Below are 14,326 nucleotides of genomic sequence, written 5' to 3' on the forward strand. Positions count from 1 at the left end.
GCAGTCAGTTGACAGCCACTGCAGCCCAGCCCAGCCCATCAGAGCCGTCAGATCCCCAACAATTAGATTTGCGTGCACTCAGCTGAGGTTTGCCGATCAACGACACATCGATTTGTGGCGCCATGGCGATTTTTCGACTTTAGGCCACTCGTGGCTTCGTCTCCCCGCTATGCTTGTCTTCCCTTTTCAGCTTTGCAGCCTCGTATTCTACTACGCTGAGTGTCAACTGCTCTCCTCATACCACGATGTCTTGATGCTACGGCCTCCCTCATCAACCCATCCTTGAGCTCTCTCATGGTGAAGCTTGCCCCTACCAAGAGTGTAGGCGTCTTCTGTCCGAGTTCCGCGCCAATCTGCACTTAAGATGGCTGAGCCAGGTACGTCATGGAGGCTGTCCGCATGAGCAGGTCAATACTGAGATGATCGCGCAGGCAGCGTCGCCCCTATCAACCGCGTTGCCGCAGATGGCTTTAAACTCTCCCTGCTTCTCAACGCTGTCAGCTCCGACGTCGCAAATGCAGGGCTCGAGGTCCAAGCCATCTCCAAGGGCGTTACCTTGTTCTCGATGATGCTAAAACACACCAGCCAAGTTCTGCAGGCCGTGGACTCGGTCCATTCTCAAGAAGCGGTCGAGACAGCTCAGTCCATAGCGGATGAGGGCACAAGAGCATTCGACGAAATCAATGAGATGTTGGAACGGGTGCGCACGGCGCAACGTACGGACGACGCAAGTTCTTCCCCAGTTCAACAAAGGTTCAAACGCACATTCAAGAAACATCGAGTCACATACCTGCTTGCACAGATCGAGAGTCTGCAATTAAGTCTGTCGGTGATGCTGCAGATCCTCCAGCTGGGGAGATTGATGGCGTCCACATCCCGAAGGTTCGAGACAACCCCAGTTCAAACCCAGGACGAGCGCTGACAGAGCATGCAGCGACCCGGAAGAAGTAGTCGCCGTGAAGAAAGAAGCTATCAATCAGGAACGTGCTGTGGCCCAAAATGCAGTCATTGTTCGATATTGGCAGATGAGCAACATGGACACTCTGTTTGAGGCTTCGCAGAGGGAGGAGGAGGAGGATAGGCGCGCGAGTCTCAATAGTTTGAACTTGGACGAGATGCCGTCGCCCCAGCAAGCGGATGGCTCTGCCTTCGATCATGCCACTTCGAATGCTTTGGTCAGGCTCCCGGTATTTTCTTTGGGTGAATTGGACCACACTCTCCATCAGATCAAACACTCTCCACGGGACATGGTGCAAGTCTCGAATCAAGCAATTGATCCGCTACTGGAAAGGTGGACGATCTGGCGCGAGGTCCGGGAAAGGAGGCATAACCGGCACTCAGGTGGGAAGTATGTGCCCTCGGTCGACAACCTCACCGAAGATGAAGATGACATGGCATTCTTTGATAGATTCGGAGGAAGGGAAGATGGCGCTCGTGGGTATTATCTAGAGGGGACCACCACCGACTGGAGAAAGCCCAACTCTTCTTCTGCACGGCATGAGGCGTTCAAACGGCGGAAGCAGTATTCTGGTTATCAGCCAAGTGTAAGTGCGGCGAGCAGCGACGTGGAAGACTCCCCAGGAGGCAGCACTAGCTCGAAAAAAAGATCTTCAAGACGACATGTCATTGACTCCGGATCCGAGTCATCTCCCTCTGAGCAGGAAATCGCTCAGCCGAAGCCGCGGCGACGGAGTAGTGGCAGCCGCACGGGGGAGCGAAAGGTGCAAGCACCCGATGGCAGTGCTGCCGCAGCGCAAAATCCGACGATACCAGCAATTCAACCACCAGCATGGGTGGCAGGAAACAATGGTGGCTCTACTAACCGTCCCCCATCTACTCAGCCGTCCGTGGCATCAGGTCAGTCCACCGCATCAAGACTGTCCTCTCCAGCATATCATCCACCTGGACATAGACCTTGGGCATCACCGGAGCAGAACATGGCACATCACAGCATTTCCTCGCCTTTGCTACCAGCTCCGACATTCAACGGTCCAAACATATACGGTCATTCTCCGACGGTGGGCTTTCCCCGCCATACTGGGCCTCTACAGCCTCAGCAGCCTCAACAGCTCTCCCCGTACCCTTCCTCCTCTGCAAGCTCACGGTATATGACTCAGCCGACCACACGAATGGGCTTACCACCTCGACCAGGCTCACAGGATGGTAAGGCCGCAAGGTCACCGTCGCGGATGTCGCAGCAGAGCATGCCAACACGTGCGCACGACGAGAAAAGACACTCGAGGGAGAAATCGAGCCGACAAAACTTCAAAGAAAGTGCTACCAAAGGTCTGCTTGGAGCCGGAGCGATCGCTGGGTTCCTGGAAGCTTTAGAGGGATTCAGTCTATGATGACTAGTTTAGTGTTGCATTAAAGGCTTCGGAAGCCATGAACCAGCCAGGAACGATTTTCGACGATGTATTACAAGACTGCGGAGGAATTTGTCCGAAAAATAGGGGCGGGTACGACGGAGCGGTTCTAAAGATCAGTCTTTAATAATTACGAAGACACCCCGAAAGTTCCAAGGAATGTGCGGCTTGCCCTGCTACTCGTCTTTGCCTTGCCGTGCCCTCACGATTGAAGGCGATCGCAGGTGCAGGATGCCATACATATGTAATCGGTTCCATATGTCTTCACACAATCCACCAGAACGGGGTATAGAACCCCCAGCTCAAACTACTTGTATCTTTTGGCGAGAAATGGCATCATAGTACGACACCTTCCGCCTCTGAGGGAGGTTGAAAGTGGAGCGGTGTACGGTCTGAAACGACTGCACCGCGCCCCGTGACAGCTAACGATGGTGATCTGAGTTTCAGTATGTGCAAGGGTCGTTAGCGGGTCTACTGCAGTTCAGGGTGTAGCCCGGAGTGCGAGCGTCAGACAACAGTCCGAGCGAATGCAGCAAAAAACACTACGCCGTCCGGCTCAACTACGACTTCACGACGGAAGAGATACAACTTTTTGTACCTGGAAAGCGTCACAGCTTCACGATGTATCCAGCCTATGTCCTCACTGTCGTAGAATGCATCCTTCGAAAATTAGATCACATCCGATCTCCTGCTCAGCAGAAACGCTGTTGACACAACACATGAAGTCACTACAGTCTTCTAAACCGTGTACCTGGTCGGATTGTTGCTCAAGAGGTTGCACTCGAGTGCTGCGTTCAAATGGTGACATGGTCTATGGTTTTTATCCATGTGTGGTAGCTCGTTTCTACGTGCGTCAAATGCTGGATTTTCCGTCGCCACAGATGGTGGTGATGGTGGAAGCTCAAATGACGCACCCTTCCCACTAACGAGGTCTGGCCCCAATCCCTGTCTGCCACATTGGCATCCTCACCTACTCCGTGTTCTAGATGAACGTTCAGCAGTATTCCTCTACATACTTTCCCAAATCTATGGTAATGTAGCATACCTCCTTGAGCTTTGATATCTGGCACGTGGTTCAGTCGACAAGTGTTCGTGTACTGGGAATGAGGCGCTCGCACACGCAGATCTCCAGTAGGCTGTATCGCACAAAGCGACCCCGGGAACCTAATGAAAGCCGCGATGGTCGATGTTGAAGCAAATGGCCACACTGTTTACGCTTGCACTTGAAACTATGTAGCAAAAATCCATGCTGGGTACTTATCGCTCCGGAGGATCTGTTCGTGGTTCCCGCATATCAGTGTGCATTGTACGTTACAAACATTGTCGCCACACTGGCGGGCGCGAGGCGATAATCGTCTTGAGGCCGGATAGCAAGGCATCTTTTGTCGGCTTGAGCTTGGACCGCTAATCAACTCGCTACTCCTCTGTGGGCAAAATGTTGGTCTGCTTTGGTGACAACCCCTCAAGTGGGTGCCTCGTTAATGTTAACGAGCCAATTGTCTAGCCGGGCTCCATCCTTGCCCCAGCCAGAACATCGGGGGCTGCCACTGCGGTGCTTGTGGCTCGTGAAAGCCCGCCTCTGTTGGTCGCTCGGTATCCTTGGTGTGGCCGTTGTTACCATTTAGGCACCTTCGACGATGATCTCGCCCTCAGGAGACTGCGGTTCCTTTGATACCTTTCTATACCACATTACAGTATTATTATCATCCCTTTCTTACTAACACGAACCATCCCCGTGGTTGAGATTGCTCTTACCTTGTCAAGGCTCCTATTCACCTAGATTATCGTTCCTCCGTCGCCCCTCCCCAAGCTCTCTGCGAAGCGCACGCTACGGAGTGCCATCAGAGTGACAATAGAGCAGCCCGAGAATCCATCCCGCCCTGCCCAGACCCTGCCTGTGTATCCGCTTGTCACTTAGCGTTTTTTGGGCACATTCGTCCTGCGTATCACGTCGGCCAATAGCCCAGCGTCTTCCCTCGGAAATTGATCAAGTATCCCATCTTACCATACAACTCAACTTTCGTTCCACCTGACCGCCAGTGCCCGCATCCTCTATCGACCATCGAACGTTTCTCCCCATCACCGAGCAAAGTGGCTCTCCGGCCATTTTGTGTGCGCTGCTGGACGCAGCCCAAGATCAGGGCCATCTGGCACTCCGAAAAGGCTTGCCACCATTACGTATCGCCAGCTACTCATGAGGAGGGACAATCTATAGAAGTTTCCGCGCCGTCCATGGCTCGCCCGGACGATACCCTAGCAGCCGCAGCGGCGATTGTGCGTGGATTCGCTAGAGGCTCGACTGCCTCTGCCTACACCAATGGCTTGAAGTTGCCGCCCTACAAGCTGCCCGGCGATGACACGGCTAGCAAAGAGGACTTCGAAGCTGAAATAGCGGCTCTCGCAAGGCGCATACATTATCTCGAATCCAGAGCGGACGTTGTCGGGCGCTCACTTCCAGACACACCAGGTGAATTTCAGAGTCCTACTTCACCTCTTGGGCGCCCGACCGAACCTCGAGGTTCTTTGGGAGACACGGGCACTGATCTCTCCGCAGACTCTACCGAGAGAGCCGCTTCAAATGGCACCCAGTCAAGACGCGTCAACAACCTGCTCGCCGCGAGAGAATCCCTCCCCCCTTCGACATCCGACCGTACAGTCAGCGAGGATGATATCAGCATTCTGCGGGAACACGTGGAAAGGCAAGCGGAGCAGATAAAAAGCCAACGAGATACAATTGCAGAGATCAGTCGAGGCTTGCGCAATTCCGAAGAACAGGCTAAACAAGCATTCATGCGCGTGGAGAACGAAGACGTCTCAATCCTGGAAAGAGAACTGCGGAAACATCAGCAAGCCAACGAAGCTTTTCAAAAGGCACTACGTGAGATTGGTGGTATTATCACTCAGGTAGCCAATGGCGACCTGTCCAAACGCGTGCAGATTCAAGCCACCGAGATGGACGATGAAATCGCAGCTTTCAAGGTGACGATCAACACTATGATGGATCAGCTTGAAATCTTCGGGAGCGAAGTGACGCGTGTCGCTCGCGAGGTCGGTACCGAAGGTATACTTGGTGGCCAAGCCCAAATCAGTGGCGTTCACGGTATCTGGAAAGAGCTGACCGATAATGGTATTGCCCTCGACTCGTGCCTTTCGATGACTTGTACTGACACGTTGCAGTGAATATCATGGCAGCAAACTTGACCGATCAAGTCAGAGAGATTGCGACAGTCACCAAGGCCGTTGCGCGTGGTGATCTCAGCCAAAAGGTGCAAAGCCGCGCAAAGGGCGAAATATTCGAACTGCAGCATACTATCAACACCATGGTGGACCAATTGAGGACATTCGCCACCGAAGTCACTAGGGTGGCCACTGACGTCGGAACCGAGGGAGTTCTAGGTGGACAAGCACAGATCGAAGGAGTTCAGGGCACCTGGAACGAGTTGACCAAGTCAGTCAACGCCATGGCCGACAATCTTACTACTCAAGTGCGCGATATCGCAGGTGTCACCACAGCCGTCGCAAAAGGCGACTTGACTCAAAAGGTCACCGCAAGCTGTAAAGGCGAGATACTCCAACTCAAGATCACGATCAACAATATGGTTGACCAGTTACAACAATTTGCTCAGGAAGTTACCATTTTGGCAAAAGAAGTCGGCACCAACGGTGTCCTGGGAGGACAAGCGACAGTCCATGATGTTGAGGGCACATGGAAGGATCTGACCGAGAACGTCAACGGCATGGCCATGAATCTGACGACGCAAGTGCGAGAAATCGCTACAGTTACCACTGCGGTTGCCAACGGTGACTTGTCGAAGAAGGTCACAGCCAATGTGCAGGGTGAGATTCTCGACCTCAAAATCACGATCAACGCTATGGTTGACAGATTGAACACATTCGCGTTCGAGGTCAGCAAAGTGGCGAGGGAAGTGGGCACAGACGGCACGCTCGGTGGGCAGGCAAAGGTCGACAACGTCCAAGGGAAATGGCGAGATCTCACAGACAACGTGAACACGATGGCCTCAAATTTGACAAATCAGGTGCGAAGTATCTCAGACGTGACACAAGCAATCGCCGCAGGAAATCTGGACAAGAAGATCGAGGTGCCGGCTCATGGAGAGATCTTGACCCTGAAGGTCACCATCAACAACATGGTAGACCGACTAGCCACGTTTGCACACGAACTAAGACGGGTCGCGCGAGATGTGGGCGTCAATGGCAAGATGGGTGGTCAGGCTAATGTTCACGATGTCAGCGGGCGGTGGAAAGAAATCACAGAGGACGTCAACACTATGGCTGAAAACCTGACTGCTCAGGTTCGTGCTTTCGGAGAAATCACAGACGCTGCAACCGAGGGCGATTTTTCCAAGCTCATCAGTGTCAACGCGTCTGGCGAGATGGACGAGTTGAAGCGAAAGATCAATCAAATGATCTCGAACTTGAGAGACAGCATCCAGAGAAATACAGCCGCCCGTGAAGCTGCCGAACTCGCGAATCAAACGAAGTCCGAGTTCCTGGCAAACATGTCCCACGAAATCAGAACCCCTATGAACGGCATCATCGGCATGACACAGCTCACACTTGACACGGACGACTTGAAGCCGCACTCCCGAGAGATGCTCAACACCGTCCACAACCTTGCTAACAGTCTCCTGACCATTATTGACGACATTCTGGATATCTCCAAGATTGAAGCCAACCGCATGGCCATAGAAGCTATACCGTACACGGTCCGCGGGACGGTTTTCAACGCCTTGAAGTCCCTAGCTGTCAAGGCCAATGAGAAGAGCTTGTGCCTGGCCTTCGATGTGGACAACTCTGTCCCGGACTACGTCGTTGGCGATCCCTTCCGGCTGCGGCAAATCATCCTCAACTTGGTAGGCAATGCCATCAAGTTCACCGATCAAGGAGAGGTCAAGGTCACAATCAAGAAATCCAGAGACCTCATCTCCAATTGTGCGACCGATGAGTTCCCATTCGAGTTTGTCGTCTCAGACACAGGCATTGGCATCCAATCCGATAAGTTGGACCTCATATTTGACACTTTCCAGCAAGCCGATGGCTCCACAACAAGAAAGTTTGGTGGTACCGGGCTTGGACTGTCCATTTCAAAGCGCCTGGTCAACCTCATGGGGGGTCAAGTCTGGGTGACGTCTGATTTCGGCCACGGCAGCGAATTCCACTTTTCCTGCATCGTCAAGTACGCGACAGATGATATCAGTGTCATCAGCTCACAACTATATCCTTTCCGAAAGCATAAAGTCCTGGTGGTCGACAAGGGAGTGTCCAATTTCTTCGACCGTGTTCCTGATATGATTGAAGAGCTTGGGCTTCATGTTCAGGTCGTGAAAAGCGAGACTGAAGTCCCGGATCCTATCGCTGCTGTTGACCGCAAGGGTAGGAACAGCGACGGGGGTTATGACGTTATCGTCATCGATGAGCTCGAAACTGCGCAGAGGCTGCGGGAGCTTGACAAGTTCAAGTATATTCCAATGGTTCTTCTGAACCCGACTGTGTCTATCAGCCTCAAAACTGTACTTGACCTTGGCATAGCCTCCTACATGACGACACCATGTCAGTTGATCGACCTCGGCAACTGTCTCATACCAGCATTAGAAGGGCGGTCTACTCCTGTCATCAAAGACTACAAGAAGTCGCTCAATGTTCTGCTGGCTGAAGACAATGAGGTCAACCAAAAGGTCGCCATCAAGATCTTGGAGAAGTACAACCATGTTGTTACTGTGGTCGGCAACGGGTTGGAAGCCGTCAACGCGATCAAGAACAACCGCTTCGACATTGTCCTCATGGATGTCCAGATGCCGGTCATGGGTGGATTCGAAGCCACCCGAGAGATACGGCAATACGAGAAGGAGCAAGCACTTCCCAGGACACCTATTGTCGCGCTTACGGCGCACGCCATGCTGGGCGACCGCGAAAAATGCATACAAGCACAGATGGATGAGTATCTGTCGAAACCACTGAAGCAGAACTTGCTTATGCAAACGATTCTGCGGGTAGCTTCTGACCGGGTGACTGATATCTTCCACGAGCAAGCTCGCTCAAAGGCCAACGGAATCGGGGACGGAAACAGTGATGCCGCAGAGGATAGGCCGTCGGCATTACCACTGAAAATCACACGCAAGTCAAAGGATCCCAGCTCGAGCCTGAGGCCTCCTTTTAGTGAGAGGTCTATCACGACGTCGGGATCGGTGATCCACGGCAGCGCTGAGAGTCCGTCGGTGGACAGAGACGGCGAGCTCGATCCGATGTCGGTGGCTAATAGCAGTGTACGTTCGATGTCATGGTCGGGATGAAGCCAGAGGCAAGCGCTAATCGGGATGATCAGGTTCTCTTAAGATCTCACAGTTCATGAGCAAGTTTCTTGTTGTTGCCGGACTATGACTCATTCTCTCTCGACGCACCAGCGATGACGAAAGCATGCTTCTGGAGTTTCAGTTTGTTGGAGCGAGGTGTAATGCGGTTTCAATTTCACGGACGTTTGCCCTGAGAAATTCTCTTCGCTTTTTCCATGTCTTTTACGCATCCAACTCCGAGGAGTTTTATGGCGTGGGTTTCCTCCGTGCAGCCGCAGCCTCCGCACGGCAGGCAGGAAGGTCAAAGGGGAAGTGCATATATTCCAGGACGATAGGGCCGAGGCCAGATGCATGCGACCTTGATTTCTCGACCAGGCTGAGAAGCTCTGATAGAGCCGGAGCGAGGTTGATAAAATCGCTCATATATTTCTTCTGGAACTGCAAGGAACGAGCTTAGCCTGATTTTCTGGGGCATGTGAGCCGGCAAAGTACTTCCGGCATCAATGAGACTTCCAATCACCTTCTGCAACTGGCGCTGACCTCTCCGGATTCCTGGAGAGAGTAACCAAGAAGACAAGACGATCGGCTCAGTGCTTGTCAAGTGCCTCCATTTCTGGAGATAGATCAGTTCCGACATCCGTTTGAAGCAATATCCTTCTTTGTGCTCTGGCGACGAAGCCAAACCGCGAAGAGCTAATCACAAGGATAGTCGAGTCCGTTCGTGCGAGGAAGTTGATGTTTCTGCCCCTTCCGTCAGGTGAGGGGCCGGAGTTTGTACGAGGTGTACGGCTCTCCGGCGCCCATCTGCAACATATAGCCACATCCAGATCGATTACACAAAATGCACTTCCTGTTGTGCATGGCCATAACTCTTCCTCCAACACATCTTTAGGATTGACCACCCCTACCTATGTGGCCTTCAGTTGGCTCAACTCTCAGCGCGGTACCTACTTCGACCCCATGAGCACACCCTTCCGCTACCAAGATGAGTTCAACGTGAATCGCGGGCACCGAGGTAGCCAAGATGTCGCAACCCGTCGAAGAAAGCGCACAAACAAGCCTCGAGCGTAACAAGAGCGAGAGCGAACACCAGTCCGCCGATCCCCCTTCGGAGACACAGAACGGGACAGCCACCAACCTTCCCGTGCCTCGCCTGAACCCTCGAAGCTGTGTCACATGTCGTCGCAGGAAAGTGAGGTGCAATAAAGAAAACCCGTGCGCAAACTGCGTAAGAGCTGGGATCGAGTGTGTGTTCCCGGGGCCTGGCAGAGCACCGAGAAAGTCTAGGAAGCCGCCCGATGCAGAGTTGTTGGCTCGCTTGCGCAGGCTGGAAGGCGTGGTCCACAGTCTAGGTGCCCAGGTCGATGAGAATGGAGTTATCTCACCCACCCTTACGGGGTCTGCAGACATTCGAGCGCGATTCGGAGACGCGCAAGCAGGCGACTCACCGTCATCTGACCGTTCGGATGCAAAGAGACAGTCCATCGACAAGAAATTGGGGCGGCTGGTTATCAGCGAGGATCGCAGTCGCTACGTGAGTAATGCATTTTGGACGGGCATGAGTGACGAGGTATAATTGCGCCATTGGTGCCATGAGCCTGCTAACGACTGCCCAGATTGCGGAAATGCGAGATCTGCTAGACCCATCGACTACCGACGACGAGGACGCACTCCACTCGCCAGAGACTGACCGGCAAATGAACCACCATGCATTCCTCTTTGGCTATTCCTCGACCATGCATGATTTGAGGGAGCTACATCCCAGTCCGAGCCAGATCTTTATTTTGTGGGAAGTGTTCAAGGAGAATGTCGACCCGATCGTCCGAATCTTACACCGCCCGACCGCCAAAACAATCCTGATCAATGCGGCGAGCAGCCTTGATCGAGTTTCGAAACCAGCAGAAGCTTTGCTCTTCTCCATATATTTTGGTGCTGTAGTCAGTTTGACACCGGAGCAGTGCCAGCAGCTGTTGGTCGAAGACAAACAATCTCTCCTGAAGAAGTACAGGTTCGCAACCGAGCAAGCTTTGGCTCGCGCGGATTTCCTGAACAGCTCGAGTCTGATGTGTTTGCAGGCGTTGGCATTTTTCCTAATCTCCGTCAGGCATTGTGACGATTCCAGACTAGTATGGGCACTGGGAGGTCTCGCCCTCCATCTGGCACAGGCGCTGGGGATCCATCGTGACGGAACCAATTTCGGACTCAATCCCTTTGATACCGAGATGAGACGCAGACTCTGGTGGCAGATATCACTCCTGGACAACCGTTCAGCAGAAGATCATGGTGTCGACCCGACATTTACGGAACAGTTCTATGACACGAAGGTCCCACTAAATCTCAACGATGATGACATATACCCCGGGATGAAAGAGTACCCCAAGGAAAGGATCGGGGCCACTGAAATGACATTCTGCTTGATCCGCTACGAACTCAGTGTCTTCTCCCGTCGGTTCAACTTTACCGCTCCAGTGGGGCACGGCCCTTTCCACGACCAAGAACTGTCCTTGGAAGAGAAGGAACGGCTGATCGATGAGTGTCACCGCAGGCTTGAAGAGAAGTACCTTCAGCACTGCGACATGAACATGCCCATATACTGGGTTGCAGCGACGGTAGCCAGACTAATCCTGGCGAAGATGTGGCTGATTGTCCATCACCCACGTGCCTACTTTGTCAGCGGTGGAGAGCCATCCCTGCCTCCAGAGATCCGTGATCGAGTATTTATTACCTCGGTCGAGGTGATTGAGTTCTCACACCTACTGGAGAAGAACGAGAACACGGCGAAATGGGGCTGGTTGTTCCGGACATACATGCAATGGCAGTCGGTTGCGTTCGCATTGTCGGAAATATGCACGAGACCGCCTGGTCCAGACGTTGATCGAGCATGGAAAGCGATTGAATCAGTCTATGATGAGCGAATGATGAGTTCCAAGTACCAAAAAGGAATGTTGTGGAAACCATTGCGACACCTCATGGCGAAGGCCAAGGCACGGAGGGCCGCGCAACAGGGCCAGGGAATACAGTTCCAGCAAAGCCTGGATACGCCATTCACGGACGTACCCAATCCGACTCCTATGGAGCGCTTCATGCAGGACTATCCAGGAAACAGAGGCACCAATGCAACGGATTCCTTTGGCATGAGCAGCGATCAACCTCACAGCCGTGGCATGAGCCTGGATCCGCGAGCACGAGAGTCACTTCGTGCCGACACTGGCAACATGTCACAGGACACGTCCAGCGGTGTCGGGATAAATTGGACCCCAGAACACGTGCCATTCGGCATCAACGAGTCCTCAATCTTCAACTTCGGCTGGTCCCCATCGGTGGGAGACTTCACCGTTCGTGGGGACGCCTTCCAGCGATACTTCGCAAATATTCAGGAAGAATGGTTTTGACGTCTTCACGAAATCATGTACAATTATACCCACATTTGGCACAGTAATGAGATCCGTCTGTCTTCTCGACCGTCAGCCTGTTCGACAGAGATCACATCCCGCAGGTAAGACGGCTAGAGGGCCATTCATGGACACAAGATTGCCAATGAGCCACGGTTGTGGCGGTCAGCGGAGATCTATTTCGGGGTCTGATGCGCTCGATGTGTTGTGGCTTGACAAGAAGTAAGCGCCAACTTGAATAATCCTTGAGAAGCCATTGGTCAACTCTGTCGATTTCTCCGGTGCTGGGCTATCGAAGCCCCTCCGCTAAGCTTTCGGAGCCCGTCAAGGGCCCGGCTGTGTGGATTGAGTGGACATGCTGGCGCGACCGAGCCCCAGGCACCGTCAAGGGGTGCTCCAGAATCCCCTGTCGTCGAGCCAATCGAGTGGAAGATTGTCCTCATTATTGACCCTTTCTGCAGGGACCTCTCCCTAAAACGTGCAAGGTGTTTTCCCAGGGGACGGGCTTCTCTTTTCAGCTTCAGACAACATCTGAAACCCGCCTCTGCCCCAAACATGCGCCTTCGCCCAGCCGGTCGTTGATGGATTTCGTGATAATTCCAATCCCACGCTTGGTGCTGACATTCGATTCTCTCCTTCCTTTCCCTTTCTCACCTCCCTCCTTCCCAGCGTTGGGCCAGCAAAGTCGAAGCATTTGCCTTTCATTCCGACTGCTCAGTCTTTCAGTCCGTCCTTCGGCGCGTTGAGTATACATTTCCTCCCGGTTCGGAATACACGTACAGTAATAAGAGCACAATCCGCATCATGTCGATACAATCCCTGTCCAAGATCAGGATACTGACCGGCCTGTTTCTGACCAGTAAGTTCAGTAAACCCTCGACGAAATTTCTCGGTGAACTCTGGTCGCTAACCCCAGATAGCATTCTTCCTTTCCGCGCAGGCTGCTGTTCCGGCATCGACATATGTTGGTCGAGGCACGTCACCAGATCCTAATGATAATATCACCGTCTCCATTAACGTACCAAACGACAACTCGGATTCTCTCTTCTTCCACTTCTTAGCACCCGCGGATCAAACATGGGCAGCCTTTGGCCTAGGGGAACGAATGGCGGGCACCCTGATGTTTGTCACATACGCCTCCCAGGATGGAAAGAACGTGACGGTCAGCCCTCGCATTGGTACCGGTCATGTCATGCCCACGCACACCAATGACGTTCAGGTTGATGTCCTCGGAGGCAGTGGTGTTATCGACGGCACCTTCGTCGTCAACGCCAAATGCAACAAGTGCCGCAGCTGGAATGGTGGAAAGATCAACATTGACAGCACGAGCCAAGCCATGATTTGGGCTGCTGGTTCATCAGGGACGCTCAACTCAGACGATGTCAGTGCTCAAATTTCCAAGCATGAGGGTTATAATTTCTTTGAAATCAACCTGAAGGCAGCCACTGGTGCTGGTGGTGTTCCCTTGGTGAGCTCGTCTTCGGAAACTATCACCGATGGTGCTCCCATCGACGGGGAGCGCCGCTTCCGTAGTGCCACCGGATTTCATGCCTTCCTCATGGTCGCAGCTTTCTTGATCGTTTTCCCTGGAGGGCTCTTGTTGTTGCGCGTCTTCGAGAAGGTGTGGATGCACTGGGGTGTTCAGTCACTCGCTTTGCTCATGACAATCCTTGGTGCGGGTGTGGGAATTGCCCTTAGCAAAAGGGACAGCATTGTAAGTGAAGTCTCCCGCGCCTGGTCTGTGTACGAAACTAATGTATGCAGTCGCCAAATCTCACAGCACCCCATCAAATCATCGGCTTTGTCGTCGTTGGTTTCGCTATCATCACCTGGATTGTCGGCTTCACTGGACATCGGATCTACAAGAAAACGCAGCGACCGGCCAAGATCATGAAGGGACATCGAGTCCTTGGCCCTCTCACCATGGGATTGGGTTTGCTCAACTGCATTTCTGGTTTCCGTTTCGCTGGCAACAACCGTGCCACGATCATTTTTGTCGTCGCCATGGTCTTGATGCTCATCTTCGTTGGCACTGTCCTGTTCTTCAGACGTCGACAGCAAGCACGAAAAGCGCCCCTGAACACACCGGCGGCGGCTAACTTCCGGGAGGGTCAAGCCGAAGCACCTTCGTACACCGGTGAAGCGCCACTACCTTTGTACGGCCAAGGCGGCATTCCTCTCCAAAGCTATGTCAATAACCAAGCACCCCCGGTGTATCGCTGATCACAAAAAGGAATGGGTGAGACGGTGTTTGTCC

At 53.1% G+C, this 14,326-nt stretch overlaps 4 protein-coding genes across 4 annotated transcripts; all 4 read left to right on the plus strand.

Moving 5' to 3' along the window:
* Window positions 1-364: 364 nt before the first annotated feature.
* G647_09755 (uncharacterized protein) lies at window positions 365-2,348 on the plus strand (the record flags this gene model as incomplete). Its single annotated transcript, XM_008725748.1, has 3 exons — window positions 365-377; window positions 432-882; window positions 935-2,348. 3 exons carry the CDS (start codon window positions 365-367, stop codon window positions 2,346-2,348), a joined length of 1,878 nt encoding a protein of 625 aa, XP_008723970.1.
* Window positions 2,349-4,598: 2,250 nt separating this feature from the next.
* On the plus strand, window positions 4,599-8,677 carry G647_09756 (uncharacterized protein; the record flags this gene model as incomplete). Its single annotated transcript, XM_008725749.1, has 2 exons — window positions 4,599-5,493; window positions 5,544-8,677. The coding sequence occupies 2 exons, from the start codon at window positions 4,599-4,601 to the stop codon at window positions 8,675-8,677; spliced, it is 4,029 nt and encodes a 1,342-aa protein (XP_008723971.1).
* A 1,024-nt stretch (window positions 8,678-9,701) lies between these two features.
* Window positions 9,702-12,069, plus strand: G647_09757 (uncharacterized protein; the record flags this gene model as incomplete). Its single annotated transcript, XM_008725750.1, has 2 exons — window positions 9,702-10,247; window positions 10,294-12,069. 2 exons carry the CDS (start codon window positions 9,702-9,704, stop codon window positions 12,067-12,069), a joined length of 2,322 nt encoding a protein of 773 aa, XP_008723972.1.
* An 804-nt stretch (window positions 12,070-12,873) lies between these two features.
* On the plus strand, window positions 12,874-14,292 carry G647_09758 (uncharacterized protein; the record flags this gene model as incomplete). Its single annotated transcript, XM_008725751.1, has 3 exons — window positions 12,874-12,928; window positions 12,990-13,783; window positions 13,834-14,292. 3 exons carry the CDS (start codon window positions 12,874-12,876, stop codon window positions 14,290-14,292), a joined length of 1,308 nt encoding a protein of 435 aa, XP_008723973.1.
* Between the last annotated feature and the right edge of the window lie 34 nt (window positions 14,293-14,326).

The sequence above is a fragment of the Cladophialophora carrionii genome (genome assembly GCF_000365165.1).
Source record: "Cladophialophora carrionii CBS 160.54 unplaced genomic scaffold supercont1.11, whole genome shotgun sequence".
Classification (NCBI taxonomy): Eukaryota; Fungi; Ascomycota; class Eurotiomycetes; order Chaetothyriales; family Herpotrichiellaceae; genus Cladophialophora; species Cladophialophora carrionii.